General features: G+C 44.8%; 2 protein-coding genes across 10 annotated transcripts in view; one reads left to right on the forward strand and one right to left on the reverse strand.

The window, feature by feature from the left end:
• LOC124010516 (phospholipase D1-like) overlaps nucleotides 1-11,528 on the reverse strand; it is a 25,044-nt gene extending 13,516 nt beyond the window's left edge. For 2 of the 8 annotated variants that reach the window (XM_046323012.1, XM_046323013.1), the window contains exons 1-4: nucleotides 4,716-4,878; nucleotides 1,001-1,231; nucleotides 743-912; nucleotides 457-599 (exon numbers count right to left, since the gene is read on the reverse strand). In XM_046323012.1, the coding sequence (XP_046178968.1) occupies nucleotides 457-599; nucleotides 743-912; nucleotides 1,001-1,199 (512 nt within the window). In that variant the 5' untranslated portion in view covers nucleotides 1,200-1,231; nucleotides 4,716-4,878. Of the gene's footprint in view, nucleotides 1-456; nucleotides 600-742; nucleotides 913-1,000; nucleotides 1,232-2,428; nucleotides 2,564-2,612; nucleotides 2,681-4,715; nucleotides 4,880-11,376 lie in introns of those variants that run through there. The other 6 variants (XM_046323008.1, XM_046323010.1, XR_006834460.1 and 3 more) reach the window with 6 other exon arrangements.
• A 429-nt stretch (nucleotides 11,529-11,957) lies between these two features.
• Nucleotides 11,958-16,133, forward strand: LOC124011171 (growth hormone secretagogue receptor type 1-like). Of its 2 annotated transcripts, none has more exons than XM_046324250.1 (2): nucleotides 11,958-13,540; nucleotides 14,078-16,133. In XM_046324250.1, the coding sequence occupies exons 1-2, from the start codon at nucleotides 12,691-12,693 to the stop codon at nucleotides 14,389-14,391; spliced, it is 1,164 nt and encodes a 387-aa protein (XP_046180206.1). In that variant the 5' UTR covers nucleotides 11,958-12,690; the 3' UTR covers nucleotides 14,392-16,133. The 2 variants fall into 2 exon arrangements, with proteins under 2 accessions (XP_046180206.1, XP_046180207.1); XM_046324251.1 differs by having other exon boundaries at nucleotides 14,265-16,133.
• Nucleotides 16,134-22,993: the final 6,860 nt, after the last annotated feature.

A 22,993-nucleotide genomic window follows, 5' to 3' on the forward strand; every position in this document is an offset into this window, starting at 1 on the left:
AGACTTAAAGTCAAAGTCCAGACTTAAAGATTGCTGTACACCAGCGGAACCCATCCAACTTGAAGGAGCTGGAGCAGTTTTGCCTTGAAGAATGGGCAAAAATCCCAGTAGCTAGATGTGCCAAGCTTATAGAGACATATGCCAAGAGACTTGCAGCAGTAATTGCTAAAAAGGTGGCTCTACAAAGTACTGACTTCGGGGGAGGTGAATAGTTATGCACGCTCAAGTTTTCTGTTTTTTTTGTCTTATTTCTTGTTTGTCTCACAAGAAAAATATTTGGCATCTTCAAAGTGATAGGCATGTTGTGTAAATCAAATGATACAACCCCCCCCCCCCCCCCCCCAAAAAAACTATTTTACTTCCAGGTTGTAAGGCAACAAAATAGGAAAAATGCCAAGAGGGGTGAATACTTTCACAAGCCACTGTATATGTGTGTGTGTCTGTGTGTGAGTGTACCTGCGGGAGGGTAGCGGCACCCTCATGAACATCTTGTATCGGACCAGTTCTCTGTGGAGGTCCATGAAGTGTTTCTCCTTTCTCTTGACCACCCAGCTGAACTCTCCATGTCTCAGCTCAATCTTAAACACTGCAGGCTGACTCTACACAGACAGAGATCAAGTGTGAATGTGTGTGTGTGTGTGTGTGTGTGTGTGTGTGTGTGTGTGTGTGTGTGTGTGTGTGTGTGTGTGTGTGTGTGTGTGTGTGTGTGTGTGTGTGTGTGTGTGTGTGTGTGTGTGTGTACCTTGTTGACACTCCTCTGTGCCGTGATGTTGAACCTGTCCTGCGCTGTGTTGAACCTCTCCACCTCCAGTATCTTAGCAGTGATGGGGACAGTAGGGAGATAGACCCTGGCTTCAGACTCCTTAAAACCCACGGTGTGATACACAGCACTGAACCCTATACGACTGTCCCCTGGAGAGGTAGCGAAAAAGCCAATTGGATACATCTCTCATCATATCATTCATATCAAGAGCTCTCACACACACACACATACACACACCTATGGTGATAGGGTCATTGTCAGTCTCCTCTCCATCTCCCATGTCCAACTCTCTGGTGTCCAAACTCTCAACTACGTCCGACATCTTCCTGCTGATGCCGAGGCCGTCTGTGATGTCACTGGGTTCCACAGCAATGTCAGAGGGGTCAGAGGTCGTCAGCTGAAGGCTGCTGGTGGTGGTGGGGTCTTTATCCAGCATGCCTAGCTCTCAGCCGTCAGAACAGGGCACACCTGGATGAGGAGAGGAGGAGAAGAGAGGAGAACTTGAACCGTTGAATAGTCATAACGTTGTCTGCTTTATAGAGAAGTTATTTCTGTCCAAGAGCAAGAGACAGCTGTATGTTGCGCTTCATGTATTATCACTTTCTACTGCAGTACAGATCATCCCTGCAGCAGTGTGTGTGGGTGTGTGGGTGGGTGGGTGTGTGTATGTACGTGCTTGCCTGTGTGTGAACTTGAATTTGAGGGAGAAACACACATACCTGACATCCTTCCCCTCAAATTCAAGACTCCCACACACACACACACATCCCAGAATAGAACCAATGGTTGTCCACTAACAGTAGAGTGCCATTGGTTAGAGATGCTGCTACCTCATTGGCTGACGCTGGCCCTGCAGAGAGCTACAGGAAGTCAATGGAAGCTGTCTTCCAAAATAGTAGAGTATAGAACAGTGTGTGTGTATAATGGGTAGGACTGGACCAGTACTATAATTAATGTCTTACTGGAGACTATAATGCCAGTCATTAAAGCTCTGCTTGTACTCTACAGTAAGACTCTCAGCACACAGAGTAGACTACGTATCACTGCCAGGGTCAGAGAAAAATAATCATCTTAACAGGCACTGGGCCTTTCCAAACACACCACATTAAAGACAGAACCCAAGTGTGTGTGTCCTTAGTGCAACGCCAAGCCAGACAGACAGACAGGCGGGGCTCCATGGCAACAAGAGGGATGTGATGTCATTTCTGGTCAGAAGCCTAGAAAGTTCTCTGAGGAAAGTCAAGGCCGGCGTGCGCACACACTCACACACACACATTTGACTGTAAAACTCTGTTTGCTTACGACAGTGTCTGGCTCTTTGTGTGTGGTAGCATGTTGAGTCTTGTTTTGTGTGTGTTACGCTGTCATGATGACGTCTGTGTGTGTCAGTGAGTTCTGTCTGGCCTCAGAAGACCTTCAGATAATCTTCTAGACTAGTGTGTTGTATTCGGTGTCCTATTTGTATTTGTATTTATGAGGGATCCCCGCTACTTCCTGCCAAGGCAGCAGCTACTCTTCCTGGGGTACAAACAAGTTAAGGCACTTACATTACACATAAAACAAAAGACAAAACAGTCCATCATATAACGTTATTACATCACTGCATATCTACAATAAATACATTTTTTCATTTTGCGAATTACGCATGCTCAGAATGATACGCACATGTGTGTGACGCTGTGTGTTTGTGATTTATGTCAGTGGGGCATCGCCCACCCTAGTGTCTTGGGTTTCCGCCCACTATACCGATGACCTAGAAGTCAGCCGTAGCACGGCACAGTGTGTGTGTGTGGGGGTTTGAATTCTCTCTCTCTCCGCCGCTCACTCTCTGTGACACACACACACACACCGCTTTACGTCTCGCTCGAGGCCTCTGTCATGTCCCAGTGGAATGGAATTGTTCATCTTCAGTCAGTACTGGAATGAATGGGATCAGAGAAAGAGGGGGGGGGGATAGAGAGAGAGGGGGTTGAAGAAGAGGGGGAGAGAGAGTGAGAGAGAGAGAGAGAGGTAGGAAGAGAGAGGGATGACAGATGGAGTGTTGCTTTTATCTGCTTCCTGTTTCCTGTCCAGGGTTGTCATGATGATGTTTTTTGTCAAATAGGAGAAAACTATAAATACCAGCTACTCTATGTCGCCAAACATTATCCTTCTTTATTTTTCAATTAATTTTTGATAAATTGTTATCTACACATGCACAAAGACACACACACACGCACGCACGCACATACCAGAAAAATAAGTGAGAAGAGATTTGTGGACACAACATGGCATTTACAGTCAATGTGGTGCCAACCTCCGCCTAGCACAGATGCCAGAGAGAGAGCAACAGAGTGAGAGAGTGGTCTGTGACACCTCTGTCTCTGCCTACACTAAAGCTGTTTATTATCTAATCATTTAAACACTGGAGAAAGAGAGAGAGAGAGAGAGAGAGAGAGAGAGAGAGAGAGAGAGAGAGAGAGAGAGAGAGAGAGAGAGAGAGAGAGAGAGAGAGAGAGAGAGAGAGAGAGAGAGAGAGAGAGAGAGAGAGAGGGGTAATTATTATCACCAGAGCTGAGTCCTGCTGGCTGTAATACAAGGCTTCATTGTACACATCTTTCTTACACAATCACACACACACTGTATTCTACTTTCCAGCAGGTGGTTTGAGTTTACATGTTGGCTTGATCTCTCTGAGCTGAAACCACCTGTGTGGGGGTGCGTGTGTGTGGGGACCAAAAGTCGCCACAAGGATAGTGAAACAAGGAAAATTCTCCCACATGGGGACATTTCCCACATCCCCATGAGGACAATGACTATGTTAATCTTAGGGGTTAGGTTTAGGGTTAGAATTAGGGATAGGGTTAGAGTTAGGGATTAGGGGTAAGGGTTAGGTTTAGGGTTAGAATTAGGGATAGGGTTAGAGTTAGGGATTAGGGGCTAGGGTTAGGGGTGAGGGAAAATAGGATTTTGAATGCAAAAATAAATTTGGTTCCCACAAGGATAGAATAACAAGTGTGTGTGTGTGGGAATGAGAGTGTGCACCATTTCACAAATGTTGACAATGACTGTTACAGTTATCCTATTTGGATGAATGACTGATCAAACATAATGACTGATCAAACATAATGACTGATCAAACATAATGACTGATCAAAAATTATGACTGATCAAATATAATGACTGATCAAATATAATGACTGATCAAATATAATGACCGATCAAATATAATGACCGATCAAACATAATGACCGATCAAACATAATGACTGATCAAATATAATGACTGATCAAAAATACGGACTGATCAAACATAATGACTGATCAAACATAATGACTGATCAAACATAATGACTGATCAAACTAGACAGAGAGCTAGTCAGTACAGTCAGACTAGACCTCGTCATCCAGCCAGAGGCTTCTAACTGCCCCACTATAGTTAATATGTATTCAGGAACAGGATGTGTTGAGCAGAGAGAAGGAGACAAGAGGTCATGAAACTCAGCTATGATTGTTTTGTTAGGAGAGGAGCCCAGCAGAACTGTGTAATGTCTTATATCACCTACAACAACAAAGAGACTTGGTGTAGTCTTTGAAACGTTGAATCTGTTCTACAAATGTGGCAAGTAACAACGTTACCAATAAAGACGGCACATGTACTGGTGAGGAGAAAATAAGAGGGAGGAAAGGCGAGAGGGAGAGTGAGAGAGCAGTAGGGTGAGAAGGGGATATGAACGAGGGAGTGAGGAAATGGAGAGGGAAGAAAAGGAGAGAAGGAGAGAACAGAGAACAGAACCGTTCAGCTAGCGAGGGACAGTCAGTCAGGCATATCAAAAGCAGCAACAAGCTTTTCACAACATGGTGGGAGAGAGAGAGAGATAAGGTACACACACACACACACACACACACTACTTCTCCACTGGAACAAATATAGAACAGGGTGACAGAGAGAGAGAAAGAAAAACTTCACTGACCTGCTCCTGCTCCTGTCCTCATTTTGATTTGTCCCTCTACTAGACTACCGAGTAGACTAAACACACACATGTGCACACACTACAAACATACACACACTCTACACACCCTATACACACTCAGTGTACCGTTCCTCTTGTATAACAGAGTGTATGTGAACGAATGTACTGTGGAAACAACTCCTCTAAGAAAATTCCTCAAGAGAGGAGGGGCTACCAAACTCTAAACCAATCAGCTGCATTGAAACAGTCATACCCTCCCCCTGGGTTCTCTCATTGGGGGAATCTGCAGGAATCTGAGCTGAGTTGGAGGGTTTTGGGTAAGGGGAGGGATTAGAGGAGAGATCAAAAAATTCTAAGACTGACAGCCTACAGGAAGGAGGTCAGAGACCTGACATTGTGCTACCAGGACAACAACCTCTGCCTCAACGTCAGCAAGACAAAGGAGCTGATCGTGGACTACAGGAAACGGAGGGCCGAGCACACCCCCCTCCACATCGATTGGGCTGTAGTGGAGCAGGTCGAGAGCTTCAAATTCCTTGGTGTCCACATCACTAAGGGATTATCATGGTCCACACACACTAACACAGTCATGGTGAGGGCACAACAACACCTCTTCCCCCTCAGGAGGTTGAAAAGATTCGACATGGGCCCTCAGATCTTCAAAAATCTATACAGCTGCACCATTGAGAACATCTTGACTGGCTGCATCACCACTTGTTTTGATATGGCAACTGCTTGGCATCTGACCGCAAGGCTTGAGAAAATCTTGTAGGAAGAATGGGAAAAAAATGCCAAATTCAGAAGTGCAAAGCTAATACAGACATACCCAAGAGGACTCAAAAATGTAATCGCCGCCAAAGGTGCTTCTACAAAGTCTTGACTCAGGGGTGTGTATACTTATGGAAATTAGATATTTCTGTATTTAATTTTCAATAAATGTTCTACAATTTCTAAAAACATGCTTTCACTTTGTCATTATGGGGTATTGTGTGTAGATGGGTGTATCACTTTTCAGGTAAGACCCAGATGCAGACAGTGTCGAAGTAACAAAACTAGTACAGGGGCAGGCAAAACGACAGGTCAAGGGCAGGCAGAGGTCAGTAATCCAGATAATGTGCAAAAGGTCCAGAACGGCAGGCAGTCTCAGGGTCAGAGCAGGCAGGGGTCAATAATTCAGTTTGGTGTGCAAGGTACAGAACGGCAGGCAGGCTCAGGGTCAGGTCAGGCAGAATGGTCAAAACTGGAAAGAACTAGAACAGACAGGAGCAACGTTGGTAGGTTTCGCTAAACAAAACAAACTGGCAACAGACAAACAGAGAACACAGGTATAAATGCACTAGGGATAATGGGGAAGATTAGAGACACCTAAAACATGAGACAAAGGGCTATGGGAGATGTGTTTAATTCTGGAAACATGAAAAGTGGGATGTATACAGAGGGAGATGGGCAACAGAAGACAAACAACAGATGGGCTAAGGGCCTATAATCTAATCCGGGTGGAGAGTTTTGTTGAAGGCAGTCTTCCACTCATCTCCTTCCCGTATCCGCACCAGGTGGTAGGCTTTCCGTAGGTCCAGCTTGGAGAACACGGAGGCCCCCTGGAGCAGCTCGATGGCCGATGAGATGAGAGGTAGCAGGTAGCGATACTTCACCATGATGTCGCTGAGACACGAGTAGTTTCTGCACAGGTGCAGAGTATTGTCCATCTTCTCCACAAAGAAGAACCCTGCGCCGGCGGGGAGGCAGAAGGATGGATGAACCCTGCAGCTAGGGAGTCCTCAATGTAGGTCTACGGACCCGACAGAGAGTACAGTCATCCCTGGGGCGGAGTGGTGCCTGGGAGAAGGTCAATCCCGCAGTCATATGGTCAGTGCGGCGGAAGCGAAATGGTCCGGGCCTTACTGAACACCTCCTCCTGGTACTCCGCTGGAATGTCAAATAGGTCCAGGGAAACATCCGAGCCCCCAGGAAGATGTCCCGAGGCAGGCTGTGCTGACTTCAGGCAATAGGCGTAGCAGAACGAGCTCCAGCCCATGACGGCACCAGCAGAGCAGTCACTGAGGGGATTGTGTCACTGGAGCCAGGAGAATCCCAATACCACAGGAACCTGTATAGCCTTTCAGCTGGAGACAGCCTAGCTCTGCCTAGTTGCATCAGCTCGGGAAGAGGTGAATTGAGAGTCTTCGGAGACTCTTGGGAAACTCGGGTAGCCTCGGGTTCTCTCAGCAACAGAGCCGTCTGGGACTTCCGGGATGCCTCGGAGGCAAGGTGGAATCCTTGGAGGGCGAGTGAAACCGAATCTCCTCTACTTTCTACGTTCCCGTAGTCGCCAAAATCAATTCGAATGGACAAGGCGATGAGCGAGTTAAGATCCGTCAGTAGTTCCCGGGCAGCAAGCTCGTCCTTTACGTCCTCATGCAGGGACATGTCGAACAGCGCTTCCGGCTTCTAGGCACTCTCAGCAGCCAACGTGCGGAAATCCACCGCGTAGTCTGCCACACCTGGAGTAACTTCCGGGCAGCCTCTCACTCGGACAATGGAGCATCAAAAACTTTCTTTACCTCCATCACGAACTCCTCTAGACTGAAACATACGGCCGACTGTTGTTCCCATTCTGCCGTAGCCCAGGCGAGAGCCCTCTCAGACATCAGTGTGATGTGGTGCGTTATCTTAGAGCGGTTTGAGGGGAAGGAGGAGGGCTGCAGCTTGAGGGTCCAGAACGGCAGGCAGTCTCAGTGTCAGAGAAGGCAAGGACAATACCAGTGTGGTGTGGCAAAATACAGAACGGCAGGCAGGCTCAAGGTCAGGGCAGGCAGAATGGTCAAATCTGTGATAAACTAGAAAACAGGTAGGTTTCACAAAACAAAACGAACTGGCAACAGACAAAGAAGACGGGTATAAATACACTGAGGATAATGGGGAAGATTGGAGACACCTGGAGCGGGATGGAGACAAGCACAAAGACAGATGAAACAGAACAGGGTGTTACAGGGTGAGAAAATACAAATATTTAATCATTTTTGAATTCAGGCTGTAACACAACAAAATGTGGAATAAGTTAAGGGGTATGAATACTTACTGAAGGAACTGCTTGTCTCCACCTCCTTCCAGGTGTCGCCCATTTCCCCCATTATCCCCTGCGCATTTATTCCTGTGTTTTCTGTTTTTTGTCTTTTGCCAGTTCGCCTTGTCTTGTCAGCGTTTTTTCCCATACTCCTGTTCTCTCTAGTCCCTGTTGTCTTGTTCTTCCAGATTTGGCCTATATACCTTTCCTGACCCCGAGACTGACTGCCATCCTGTACCTATCTGACTCTTAATCCATCCGGCTCCATCCCCCCAGTTCATGGTGGAGTTCGATGCTTTGGTGGTCGGAGTGGGAGCTGTCCTGTCCCAGCGTTCTGCCCTGGACCTAAAGCTGCATCCTTGCGTCTTCTTTTGCCATCGTCTTAACGCCACAGAGAGGAATTATGAACTATCGAGAACTATTGCAGTGAAGACGGCGTTGGGGGAGTGGAGGCACTGGTTAGAGGGGGCGGGAACATCCATTCATTGTGTGGACGGATCACAAGAACCTGGAATATCTCTGCACCACCAATTGTCTGAACTTCAGCCAAGCTCGATGGGCCCCGCTTTACTCTCGGTTCAACTTTAACATCTCCTACCGCCCGGGGTCCAAGAATGTTAAGCTAGATGCGCTTTCACGCCGCTATAGCCCCTGCTACACCCTCGGGCTCCGAGACCATCCTTCCTACCTCGTTTCTAGCAGACAGGGGGGGGGGGGGTGGTCCTGGAATGGGCTCATTCCTCAAAGGCTTGCCTGCCACCCTGGCTCCCTTCAGACGCTGGTCTTTGTGCGACAACGCTTTTGGTGGCCCACCATGGTTCCTGACTTCTCCGTGTTCGTCGCCACCTGCACTGTCTGTGCTCAGAATAAGACTCCTCAGTATGCTCCGGCTGGCCTTCTTCAACCAGTTCCTATCCCTCACTGTCCCTGGTCACATACTGTATATCCCTGGACTTCGTCCCTGGACTCCCTCCATCTGATGGCTCACCCCTATCCTTACGCTAGTGGACAGGTTTTCCAAAGCTTCCAATTTCATTACCCTCCCCAAGCTACCCTCAGCCAAAGATACCCAGCTCATGGTGCAACGCGTCTTCCGGAGCCATGGACTTCCGTTGGACATGGTCTCCGACCGTGGTCCTCAGTTCTCGTCCTGGTTCTAGAAGGCATTCTGCACACTCACTGGGTTGTCGGCCAACCTGTCCTCCGGGTTTCTCAACCAGTCTAATGGCCAGTCAGAGCAAGCTAATCAGGACCTGGAGACAACTCGTTGTTGCCTTGTCTCTGCAAACCCCACTACCTGGAGCCAGCAACTCGTGTGGGTGGAATATGCCCGCAACACCGTTCGCTGCTCAGCCACTGATCTCTCGCTTTTCGAGTGTTCGATGGGTTATTATCCCCCCGCTCTTCCCTGAGCAAGAAGAAGAGGTCAGCATTACCTCGGCCCAGGTGTTCGCCCGCCGCTGTCGCCGTACCTGGAAGAGAGCCCGGTCTGCTCTTCTCAAGACCACCTCAAGGTATCAACGACAGGCGGACTGCCACCGGACCCTGGCTCCCAGTTATCATCTCGGCCAGAGGGTATGATGGTCCACTTGGGATCTGCCCCTCCGGGTGGAGTCCCGCAAACTTTCCCCCTGTTTAATCGGACCTTTCCCATCTCTAAGATTCATAGCCCCTCTGCTGTTTGTCTTCTGCTGCCCGCACCCTCTGTATACATCCTGCTTTTCATGTATCAAGAATTAAACCTCTGTCTCACAGCCCTCTGTCTCCTCCTTCCCATACTCCTGTTCTCTCTAATCCCTGTTTTCTAGTTCTTCTGGTTCTGACCTATTCTGCCTGCCCTGACCCCAAGCCTGCCTTCCATCCTGTACCTATCAGATTCGGACTTGGTTTGAACCTATGCCTGTTCTCAACCTGCCATTTGCCTGTCTCTTGTTGTTTTAATAAACTACTCTGTATATTGAACCTTTCGTCTCCTGTGTCTGCATCTGGGTCATATCCTGAGTAGTGTTAGTAGCTTTATTCACCTCAGTCAATAAGGGACATACATAACATTCTATCTAGGACAAACGCATGCCATAGTGCAATTTGCTGCTACGCACTAGCTCAGCAGCGAGATTAAAAACTCAAGTTTAGATTCCTGTGAAGTCAAATACTAGTTACCTAATAATTTTCTACCTCTGCTTTAGTCAACTCAACTGAGAAGTTGTGCTGTTCAGTGTTCACTGCAGATGCGCTCGCCATAGGCCTAAAGCCAGCCAGCCAACCACAGCCTTCACTCACTCCAAGGCGTCCGCATGGCTCTAAAGCCAGCATGCTGAACTGCCAGAACAAATGCACCGTATTTTCTCTCCAATCTGTGCCAGCTTGGCAGCGCTCTGACCCAATGAGAATTGGGGGGGCCAAGGGTGGCCAATGATATTTCCGGGGTGGCTAGTGCCTCCCCCCTCCCCTCCATTTACCGCCACTGCGCACACACACAGACACACACCTATCCTATCCACCCTACAAGTGAATATCTGTGGTTGAATCTGCACATTGGTCTCCTCACTATATGCACAGATTGTATCTCGAGTGCATGTGTTGTGTGTATGTGTGTGTGTTGTGTGTATCCATGTGTGTGTTTTTGTAACGCTTGTCGTTGGGAGATAGAGAGGAGGACCAAGGTGCAGCGGGGTAAGTATTCATATTCTCTTTTAATGAAAACGAATACTCGAACAAAAACAACAAAACACGAGAACGAAACGAAAACAGTCCTGAATGGTGAAATACAAACACAGAACAGAAAATAAACACCCACGAAACACAGGTGGGAAAAGGCTACCTAAGTATGATTCTCAATCAGACAACTAACGACACCTGCCTCTGATTGAGAACCATACCAGGCCAAACTCAAAACACAACATAGAAAAACGAACATAGCCAATCCACCCAACATAACAAAAGAACTAAGGTCAGAACGTGACAGTTTTAGTGTCCTTGTTGGGACCAGAAGTCACAACGATAGCAAAACAAGGACAATTTTGCTATTTTGCAGGTTTTGGAAAAAAGCTAGGTTAGGTTCAGGGTTAGGGTTTCAATTAGGTTTAGGGTTAAGGGTTCGGGTTAGGGAAAATAGGATTGTTTGGTCCTCACAAGGATGTGTGTGTGTGTGTGTGTGTGTGTGTGTGTGTGTGTGTGTGTGTGTGTGTGTGTGTGTGTGTGTGTGTGTGTGTGTGTGTGTGTGTGTGTGTGTGTGTGTGTGTGTGTGTGTGTGTGTGTGTGTGTGTGTGTGTGTGTGTGTGTGTGTGCGCGTGCAAACGTATGTGTGTGTTTATGACTGAGACTTTGACCTGGACACCACACCCTGTGAGAATGATGCCTGAGGAAGACTTACATTTTACATTTTCACATTTGAATAATTTTGCAGATGCTCTTATCCAGAGCAACATACAATTAATGCATACAGCTAAAGTAGTAAAGCAGTAAAACCACATATCACGATCATTGCTAGCCTTTGTTGGTTAATGTAGCTACTAGAGAAGTAGAAAAGTGATAGAAAGAGGTGAGACACACACATCCACGCATACACATACATATACACGCACACAGACTGAGTACCTGTTGCAGTGAAAAGTTGATAGGTCACTGACTGTTGCTGTGATCAGACCTCTGGACTTCTGTCATCTGAGGTGGCTTCTCTCTCTCTACTGCTCTTTATGTCGACTTACTCGTTCTCTCTCTTTCTGCGTATGTGTGTGTGTGTGTGTGTGTGTGCGGTCATAAATGTCCTGGTGTAGGTAAACAACACAGAGCAAAGGGCAGAGTAATAATCTCCCCAAAGAACTTCCATCATAGATCATAATTTGGCCATACTGTTGGCCACACACAAACACACGCACACAAACACCCACACACACATGCAGGGTTTGCTTTAACCATTAGGTGGCGTGCTAAGCTTGGGCTGCCAGTAAGACCCACTCCCTCCCTCCCTCTCTTGAGTTTTTCTGCTGTGACAGTTGTTTCTGCTCCATTCAATTATGCGAAAAACTAGAGCATGTGTGTAATGTGTGAATGTGCCATATTTAAAAACGTTGTTTTTTTCTCTTTAGATATTTCTCATCAAATCACAGAGGAGGACATGATCGATTGATCTTATGAGGAGGCTCCAGAGAGAGAGAGAGAGAGAGAGAGAGAGAGAGAGAGAGACATTTGAACTGCGTTTCTGAAACCATAATATTCAATGTCACAGACTCATAGAGGATGTTGATGTTGTTTGGATGTTTTTGTTGTTTACCCATTTCTCTTGGCTGAGTGGTTGGAGGAAGCTTTCCAGAGTCGCATCACCAAACCCTGACTGTGACTCACCTTCAGTCTAGGTTACTGTGTTTTCATCTGACGCATAAGAGCACATGAAGGGGACAGAGCAAGAGAGGGTCACTTTTTGGAGGATGTTGTTTTAGAAGGTCGTCTTTGCTCATTCATCAAAAGTATATCTATGTGATTTAGACCAATATATATGCCTATCAATATCAGAGGAAAGGGAATATCAGATCCTATTCATATTTGTTTAATACTTTTGTACAATGTGCTCAAATGATGCTAGTATTATTTTCTTTATTCAGACATGTATTTTAGCTTGCGATATATTGAATAACATTCAAAGGCTATACTTTATTTCTTACAAGTCAAATCATTTTGTAAATGGAAGACAAGATGGGAAGGTGTGTTGTATTGCTCCAGTGCAAGACTGTTCTAAAATAGAGGAGGACTCGGAGCTTAACTGCTGTTGGTAAAACCTTACGATCCTTTACGCATCACGCGGCGCGCACGCACACACACGCACTCAGAGGAATAGAGGACATGCGGAGACAAGAGGAGCGTGCCAGCCGCCCCAAGGAGAACCTCCAGCCGCGTGAATGACCCGCTGGCAGCATGCGCTCCTGGCCCAACCGAACTGACTGTCTCTCTCCCGTTAACTGCAGCTGGGAAGATAACTACTGGAACTACTACTTTAACGGGAGCTACCGGGGTCCCGTGCCCCCCGAAAACCTCTTCCCCATCCCAGTTCTAATGGGAATCACCATCACCTGTACTCTCCTGTTCCTAGCGGGAGTGGCCGGGAATGTAATGACTATACTGGTCGTGTCTAAGTACAGAGACATGAGAACAACCACTAACCTCTACTTATGTAGCATGGCTGTCTCAGACCTGTTGATATTCCTCTGTATGCCCCCTGATGTGTATCGGTTATGGAAGTACAGGCCATGGATATTTGGAGATACATTCTGTAAGCTGTTTCAGTTCGTTAGTGAGTGCTGTACTTATTCAACGATTTTGAATATAACGGCTCTGTCCGTGGAGCGGTACCTGGCCATCTGCTTCCCACTTCGCGCCAAACGCCTGGTCACCAAGCGACGCGTCCGTGCGCTCATCCTCTTTCTCTGGCTCGTGTCGCTGTTGAGCGCGGGACCTGTCTTCGTTCTGGTGGGAGTGGAGCACGAGACTCGCCCAGCGGCGGGAAACTCTGTGACTGCTGGTGGGGCGGAAGGACAGACAGAGATAGACACTAGCGAGTGTAAACCCACGCAGTACGCGGTTGAGTCTGGGCTTCTAGCCGCCATGGCGTTGGTTAGCTCTGTGTTTTTCTTCCTGCCGGTGTTTTGTTTGACTGTGGTGTACAGTTTGATTGGACGAAGGTTGTGGAAGAGACGGAGAGAGAACAATATTGGAGCTAACGTAGCACACAGGGACAAGAGCAACAGACAGACCGTCAAGATGTTAGGTAGGGTGCAATACATGTTGCTCATATTCAAAACTATTTTAACCACTGCATAATTGAGATATGGATGTTTATAATATTTTTAAAAGGCACAGAATTGGAGACATTAAAAAAAAAAAAAAAAAAATATATATATATATATATATATATATTGCTTTTGATACGCATTAAATCAATCAAACATTGTAATAAGACAAGGATAATACAGATACTGTAGATACAGGCTGTGTATACCTTTCAACACTCAGCAAAGTAACCTAATAACCATGATAACAGCCAGTCCTGTAAAGCTTTACCAAGGTAATTTAATTAGGCATAACTATAGTTTCCCCATCATACCCCTCTCCTATTTCTCTCACTGAAAAAACTAATATTACTGATGTTTGCATTTAATGTTTTATGGTTGGAATGAATTGTATGTGCCGCCCCTCCTCCCTCAATTCCCCCTTCCCCCTCTATTATTATTAGCATAAAAGGATAAATCCAATATTACAAACATTTATTATCTGTCTCCCCTCTCCTTTCTCTCTCTCTCTCCAGCTGTAGTGGTCTTTGCCTTCGTCCTGTGCTGGCTGCCTTTCCACTTGCATCGTTACCTTATGTCCCATTCCTCCGAGGGCTCCTCTCCTCTCTGGTCTCTCTTCACCCAGTACTGCTCCCTTGTTTCCACTGTCCTCTTCTATCTCTCGGCTGCCATCAACCCTGTCCTCTATAACACCATGTCTAGGAAGTACCGGTCAGCTGCTGCCCAACTGTTTGGTCTAAAGGAGACTCAACCACCCAGAGGGAGAACAGCAAGCACTGTCAAAGGAGAGAGTTCACCTGCCTGGACAGAGTCCACTGTTAGCCTGTGACTGTAGCCAATTTGGAGGGTGAATGGGCGCTAGATATATACTTCTCTGATTTTGATATGTAGTTGTTGTGATCAACGTCTTCTTGTGTGTTTCTCATCAGTGACCACTGCTTTCCCTGGTTGATCAAACTCAAACAGGCACCATTATGGACCATCAAGGATTCATTGGTCTTTAATCCAAGAGAGCACCGTCTTACGCATAACGTCCATGGACGTTGATTATTGATTGAAATTTGATCAGTCCGCCCTGGCCTTGCGTTGAACATATTAATTATATTAGCCTCAAGGACTCTGAACAAGACTGTTGCTTTGATGTCACAACCCGCCCGGCAAAGGCGTTTGAGAAGATGTTTTATAAAATATTTATAAAACAAGGCGTTTCTGTCACCCAAAAAGAAGCACACCATTAGCAACAACAACTATTAAACAGCTTTTGAAATGGACACCTATGTATTTTCTACAAATCACACATGCAACACACACGAGCACACACACAAACCGAAAGAGTTATAACACTTGCCTTAATTAATATGTAAACTGTATTCTGGATGACAAAGAAAAGCACTGTAGACTGTGATGCACTTCTCTGTACCCTGAGAGAGAGGGACTGAAGTGCTGTGTGTGTGTTTGTTTGTGTTGAGTGACTGGGTGTGTTGGGGTGGTGTGTTTATGGTGAGTGACTGTGTGTGTTGGTGTGTGTAGATATAGGTAACAGTGTTTTGCTATGATAGCATGTACAGTAGGCTAATTATACCGCCAGCCTTACTCTGTAAATAGCAGCTTAGTAACAGTTCAATCTGATTGGTATTAGTCTTGGCTTATCCTATAAGTACTTACAAAGCAGCCACTGCCTTGGACTCCAGAATTCTGATATGGCAACCTGGTCTCAGAGCATTTCGTATTATTTTGTAAATAAATCCGAAACACTCCATTTAGTATATATAATATGTTACGTTTCATATGGTATGTATTAATTTGTGGATGTCCATCATCCATTTGATATGATATGTTATGAACTAGAATTCGTATTATATGTTACAAATTTGCTAAATGTACAATATGTTACGAATCTGCAACACGTACAATATGTTATGAATTTGCAAAACGTATAATACATAATGAATTGTAGCTAGGGGGCTAACATTAGCTAGGCAAGGGGTTAAGGTCAGGGTTACGTTTAAGAGTTAGGTTAAAGGGTTAGGGGAAGGGTTAGCTAAAATGGGTAAGGTTAGAGGAAGGGTTAAGGTTAGGCTTAAGAGAAGGGTTAGCTAAAAAGTAGTTGCAAAGTAGTTGCATAGTACCTAAAAAGTACTAAGTTGTTGAAAAGTTGCTTATATGGTAAAGTTGTCCATCATGAGATTTGAACTCGCAACCTTTGGGTTACTAGACATCTGCATTATACATCTACCTATCCACCTACAGTGCATTTGGAAAGTATTTGGACCCCTTGACTTTTTCCACATTTTGTTACATTACCGCCTTATTCTAAAATGTATTAAATCATTTTTTCCCCATCATCAATCTACACAAACCATACGATCCTTTACGCATCACGCGGCGCGCACGCACACACACGCACTCAGAGGAATAGAGGACATGCGGAGACAAGAGGAGCGCGCAACCCCATAATGACAAATCAAAAGCAGGTTTTTAGACATTTTTGCTAATTTATTACAAATAAAAAACTTAAATATTGCATTTCCGTAAGTTTTCAGACCCTTTACTCAGTACTTTGTTGAAGCACCTTTGGCAGTGATTACATTCTCAAGTCTTCTTGGGTATGACGCTACAAGCTTGGCACACCTGTATTTGGGGAGTTTCAACCATTTTGTTCTGCAGGTTGGATGGGGAAGGTCGCTACACAGCTATTTTCAGGTTTCTCCAGAGATGTTCGATCTGGTTCATGTCCGGGCTCTGGCTGGGCCACTCAAGGACATTCAGAGACTTTTCCCGGAGCCACTCCTGCGTTGTCTTGGCTGTGTACTTAGGGTCGTTATCCTGTTGGAAGGTGAACCTTCACCCCAGTCTGAGGTCCTGAGTGCTCTGGAGCAGGTTTTCATCAAGGATCTCTCTATACTTTGCTCCGTTCATCTTTCCCTCGATCCTGACTAGTCTCCCAGTCCCCGCCGCTGAAAAACATTCCCACAGCATGCTGCTACCACCATGCTTCACCGTAGGGATGGTGCCAGGTTTCCTCCAGACGTGAAGCTTGGCATTCAGGCCAAAGAGTTCAATCTTGGTTTCATCAGATCAGAGAATCTTGTTTCTCAAGGTCTGAGAGTCCTTTAGGTGCCTTTTGGCAAACTCCAAGCAGGCTGTCATGTGCCTTTTACTGAGGAGTGACTTCCGCCTGGTCACTCTACCACAAAGGCCTGATTGGTGGAGTGCAGCATAGATGGTGTTCCTTCTGGAAGTTTCTCCCATCTCGACAGAGGAGCTCTGGAGCTCAGTCAGAGTGACCATCGGGCTCTTGGTCACCTCCCTGACCAAGGCCCTTCTATGAAGAGTCTTAATGGTTCTAAACTTATTCCATTTAAGAATGATTGAGGCCAATGTTTGTGGGAACCTTCAATGCTGCGGAAATATAATTTAATAAATCAATTTTAGAATAAGGCTGTAAAGTATTTTTTGGGGGGGGGAGAAGTCAAGGGAACTGAATATTTTCTGAATGCAATGTATTTCATTTTTGTCTTGAGTAACCATAAAAACTTAACCTATCATAATAATTTGAGTGTCCCAGATTTTTATTTACAATGTTACGTCTAGTCTATGAGACCAGGCTGGTCGGATATGGACATAAAGACTACAAGTAAGGACTACAGAAACAATCCGCAAATATGAACTACAAACATTGCCTGGAAAAATACTTAAAACGTGGAATTGTAACTACAGACATGGCACTTCAGCCCAAATTAATGTAACGCTTAACTATGTATCCATGCTTGTACCGCTATAATAATCTGTACTATGCCTGTACAAACTATAATCGAACAAAACACTGTATGTATTTTAATATTGACCCATATCATCAGGTTGCCAACTTGGTCTGAATTCATTCCGGGAGATAAAAAGGATTCAACATTGTTTCCGTGTCATTTTTTTTATTTCAGACATAAGCAGTTTAATTCCGTCATGACTGAGAAGTGCACACACAGGTAGCCTACAAACACACAGATGTCGTCCTCACCTCTCCCCCATCTTCTCTCACCTCCTCTGCTTTCTTCTTGTCTCAGTCCCTTGAAGTTCAGGCAGCCTCAAAGCCACCCATCCTCATGGGTCGTCACTAGTTCCCACAGCCACAAAGTCATAATTATGGCTACACCCCACCTATTTCTACAATTTCTCTTCTTAAAATCGAGTTTTAAACATAACTGTAACCTTTACCACACTGCTAACCTTATGCCTAACCCTAACTTTAATTTAAGACTGAAAAGTACATTTGTGTTTTCATGAATTTTTACAACATAGACAATTTTGACATTGTAGTAGTGGTAACAAGTGACAACCATCTTCAAGCTATGTTCAAAGGATCCTTCTGTCACATCTGAGGCTTTCTGAGTTGCCCGATAAAAAAGTCCTATAAGACAAGAGTGAGGAATGGAAAGTGAGAAAGACTGATGGTGGTAAATAGAATATGAGGAGTGGAGAAATGAATGAATGAGGTAAGGATGAGTCAAAGAGAGAGGAACTTAGAAGTAAGAGAGCACTTGGGAAAAGATTGATTCAGAAATTATAGATATAGAAAGTCAATGAGTTACTCTGCATCACTTGTGAGATGCAGTGTGTGTGTCTCAGAGACAGGAGGGAGAATTGTATTTCTCTGTGATTTAATCCCTCCTGTTATCCAGTGAGATGCTATCGAGGCCGCTGGGGAGTAAATCACAAGCTATTGCTGGACACAGGCGCGTGCACACACACACTCAAACAAACACACACTGAGAGACGGAGGGGAGCGAGAGAGGTAGAGACAGAGAGAGACAGAATGTGAGAGAGAAGAGAGATAGAAAGACAAAGAGAGTGAGAGAGGATCGATGGCAATGTTCCTGCACAAATCAGTGAGTGTCGAAGAAGAGGCTGCATGTGCTTTTGTGCATCTCCCCTCCCCGCTGGTCTCTTCTCCAGACACACATGGTTCAGCCAGGGTTATAGTGCCCATTAAATAGGAGATTCGCCCTAAAACAATGTGAAGGTTTCATTTTTTCACAGCGTCGGCTGGATTATAGATGTGATTTATGTCTGGCTGTACCTCAAATGATACCTTATTCCCTACAGTGCCTTCAGAAAGTATTCAGACCCCATGACTTTTCCTAATTTTGTTAGGTTGCAGCCTTATCCTAAAATTGATTGAATTGTTATTTTTCCTCTCTTCAATCTACACACAATAACCCCATAATGACAAAAAAAAAAGTTTTTTAGAAATGTTTATTACATGAATTAAAAATAAATAAATGTGAAATATCACATTTACATAACTATTCAGACCCTTTACTCAGTACTTTGTTTAAGCATCTTTGGCAGCGATTACAGCCTCGAGTCTTCTTGGGTATGACGCTACAAGCTTGGCACACCTGTATTTGGGGAGATTCTCCCATTCTTCTCTGCAGATCCTCTCAAGCTCTGTAAGGTTGTATGGGAGCGTTGCTGCACAGCTATTTTCAGGTCTCTACAGAGATGTTTGATCGGATTCAAGTCCGGGCTCTGGCTGGGCCACTCAAGGACATTCAGGTTTCCTCCAGATGTGACTCTTGGCATTCAGGCTGAAGAGTTCAATCTTGGTTTCATCAGACCAGAAAATCTTGTTTCTTTTAGGTGCCTTTTGGCAAACTCCAAGCGGGCTGTCATGTGCCTTTTACTGAGGAGTGGCTTCCGTCGGGCAGCCAGCTCTAGAAAGAGTCTTGGTGATTCCAAACTTCTTCCATTTAAGGTTGATTTAGGCAACTGTGTTCTTGGGGACATTCAATGTTGCAGAAATTTTATGGTACTCTTCCCCAGATCTGTACCTCGACTCAATCTTGTCTCGGAGCTCTATGGACAATTCTTTCGACCTCATGGCTAGGTTTTTGCTCTGATATGCACTGTCAACTGTGGGACCTAACATAGACAGGTGTGTGCCTTTCCGAATCATGTCCAGTCAACTGAATTTACCACAGGTGGATTCCAATCAAGTTGTAGAAACATCTCAAGGATGATCAATGGAAACAGGATGCACCTGAGCTCAATTTCGAGACTCATAGCTAAAAGTCTTAATACTTAAGTAAATAAGGTATTTCAGTTTTTATACTTAATACATTTCTAAAAAAACATTATGGGGTTTTGTGTGTAGATTGCTGAGGATTTTCTATATATTTAATCCATTTTAGAATAAGGCTGTAACGTAACAAAATGTGGAAAAAGTCAAGCGGTCTGAATACTTTCCGAAGGCACTACAGTGACCAGAGCCAAATGACACTATTCCATATGGATTCCTGTCTATTTAACTCTTTATTGGTTACATTTATCATGATACAGTAACCTTATTTATTTGGAGAAAAATGATGTTGCAGCGAGCCCATTGCTAATTGTTTACTATAAAGAGTGTATATCTAATACCTCTATCTACAGATAAACCAAACCTTGAGTAAATGTCCTCTAGCTTTCAGTCAGATATGAACTCACATCGACGTTACATGGGACATGAATTCAAATGAACATTGAAGACACCAGTGTGCCTTTGAGCTAAATTGATCCAGGGGTGTCGTACTGTGGCCGACCCGGTGCGCCAACCTCTCAGAATATGTCCCTGATGGGGAATGGACACATTTGTGTTTTCCTGTGGACAATGGACAATAAAGTTACCTTCTATAATGTTCTTCTCTTATTCCTTATTCAGACAGTGTTGTGACGACGGTGATAAATACCAGTCCCCTGTTGAGTCTGATTGCCTGACTATCTCATCATCACAGACACTTTCCTCCATGCACACACGGCACGCAAGCAAGCACGCACCCGCATCACACACACATTGACAGGCACAAGGTCAGTCCCAGTTCTGCTGCCTTGCAAAGGGACTAACTGCAAGAAATGGCACTTGGGAACTAACCAGCAGCTCTGCGGTTGCTAATTCGCTTTTTAATTGCCCGGGATTTGAACAAGCAAACCTAGTCCGCCTTTCTAACCTTTATATAGACTACCACAAAGCATATCACATAACCAATGTATGTGTAATGCTCCGGGTGTCGTGGGTGTGGAGTCAAACGCAGGAGACAGAGAGTGCAATGCTGTGCGTCTTTAATAGCACCAACGCACCACAGGGTGCTCACAATAGTAACGGCCCCAAACACAGGGAATGAAAATGTACAACGGAAAAATCACAACCAGGCACTAACACGTACCTCTACAACAGAGCCGAAGGTTACACTGAAATAATCCCACACAACAACCAGGCGGGCCGGCTGTCTAATAAAGACAAACTAATCATACATAGACAGGTGCTACCAATAAACATACAAGGAGGGGGAGGAAAGACAATCAGTGGCAGCTAATAGGCCGGTGACGACGACCGCCGAGCGCCACCCGCCCGGGAAGGGAAACCACCCTCGGTTGGACTCGTGACAGTATGAATAGGAAATCAAACAATAAACGATGACACACAAAACAAGGATTTCAGTCAAGGTCAGAAAAAATGTAACATTTATTGGGCATAAATATATTATATAACACAGGCTACCGATACAGTTAGGTCTTACATACAGAGGGTAGTATTTGCAAAATCTATACATTAAAATTGATATGGCGGTTTATTTTATATAATGCATATGAAATAGTCTAACATTTATAATACAAAGTAGTAGAAATGTATGATTTTCTTTTTTTCTTTCAAATCGCAGCCCACGACAACATTGGAATGTTTGTTTTGATAAGTGTGAGGTACAAATATGTTGTTGGTTTGTTTTTGTTCCAGACTAATAAAAAAATGTTTAATACATACAAGTCTTCATACATTAATCTGGGACTGTTACCCATTCAATATCCAATCTCTCATATTCAAAATCCGTATAAATCTGTATTTTCCGTTTCATTTTTCTATTTTTATAAATCTGACAAAAAAAAGTAACCAATCAGAAGGCACAGATGCTGGGTTGCTGGGCAGAAGTATATGTTTTGTTCAGGACCCACTAGATCAGCAGGGCCAGAAGGGTCTAAAGATTTGCCTAAATACAAATCTTACAGGGTGTACCCTGCTCACACAGACAAGTAGCTACTGGGCCAAGCCCTGGAAAAACACGAGGCAAAAGCTTGAGAGAATATTAGCCAAAAACCTTTAGGGAACATTGGGTCAGCATTGGTGATATCACAGGCCTACTATTATCCTAACCGTAGAAATGTATGATTTTCTTTTTTTCATTCAAATCGCAGCCCACGACAACATTGGAATGTTTGTTAGGGCATTATTAGGGAGTATGGACAGGAGTATTTCGTGACCATGTGTCCTAACCATGTGTCCTGGTCAATTCACATGGTTAAGGAAAACTCCTGTTCCTAGGCATGAGGAATGACTTGGCTGTAAAAGGCTTGGGGCAGATTTAACACAACATCAGGAATGATTTTGCTGTAAAAGGCTTGGAGGAGATTTAACACATCAGGAATGATTTGACTGTAAAAGGCTTGGAGGAGATTTAACACAACTTCGGGAATGATTTGGCTGTAAAAGGCTTGGGGCAGATTTAACACAACATCGGGAATGATTTTGCTGTAAAAGGCTTGGGGCAGATTTAACACATCAGGAATGATTTGACTGTAAAGGGCTTGGAGGAGATTTAACACAACTCCGGGAATGATTTGGCTGTAAAAGGCTTGGGAGAGATTTAACACAACTTCGGGAATGATTTGGCTGTAAAAGGCTTGGGAGAGATTTAACACAACTTGGGGAATGATTTGGCTGTAAAAGGCTTGGGGGAGATTTAACACAACTTCGGGAATGATTTGGCTGTAAAAGGCTTGGAGGAGATTTAACACAACTTCGGGAATTATTTGGCTGTAAAAGGCTTGGAGGAGATTTAACACAACTTCGGGAATGATTTGGCTGTAAAAGGCTTGGGGGAGATTTAAAACAACTTCGGGAATGATTTGGCTGTAAAAGGCTTGGGGCAGATTTAACACAACAGGACATATCAACAGTCTTCTTTCTAACTGAGACAGGTGGACAGGAAAGACGGACACAACATGACAAAGTCACGTCAGATGACAGAGTAACGCTGTATGACACAGCAACACCAAATGACCCAACAGTGCCAGACGACTCAGTCACAACAATGACGTGGTCCAAACTCCAGACGACATAGTAATGCCAATGTAACAGAGTGCCCGGCAGGCAGCTGTGTGTCTGGTATCAAAACAAGAAGCTGTCTGATGAAAAACATCACGGATCTCGCAGGACAGACACTTACCCTGTGGGCTAAGGGTCTACCGCTTTAAAAGTGCTCCATATAATCTGTTAGTTGTACTTGCCTCATTTTAGCGTCAATACTACATCTCTTATACGTATAATAACTCTGCACTGACTATCAATTCTAAGCAAAATACTGGACAGAAAATAATCACCAAGGCTCTTTATACGACGACAA

The sequence above is a fragment of the Oncorhynchus gorbuscha genome, linkage group LG23 (genome assembly GCF_021184085.1).
Source record: "Oncorhynchus gorbuscha isolate QuinsamMale2020 ecotype Even-year linkage group LG23, OgorEven_v1.0, whole genome shotgun sequence".
Taxonomy (NCBI): Eukaryota; Metazoa; Chordata; class Actinopteri; order Salmoniformes; family Salmonidae; genus Oncorhynchus; species Oncorhynchus gorbuscha.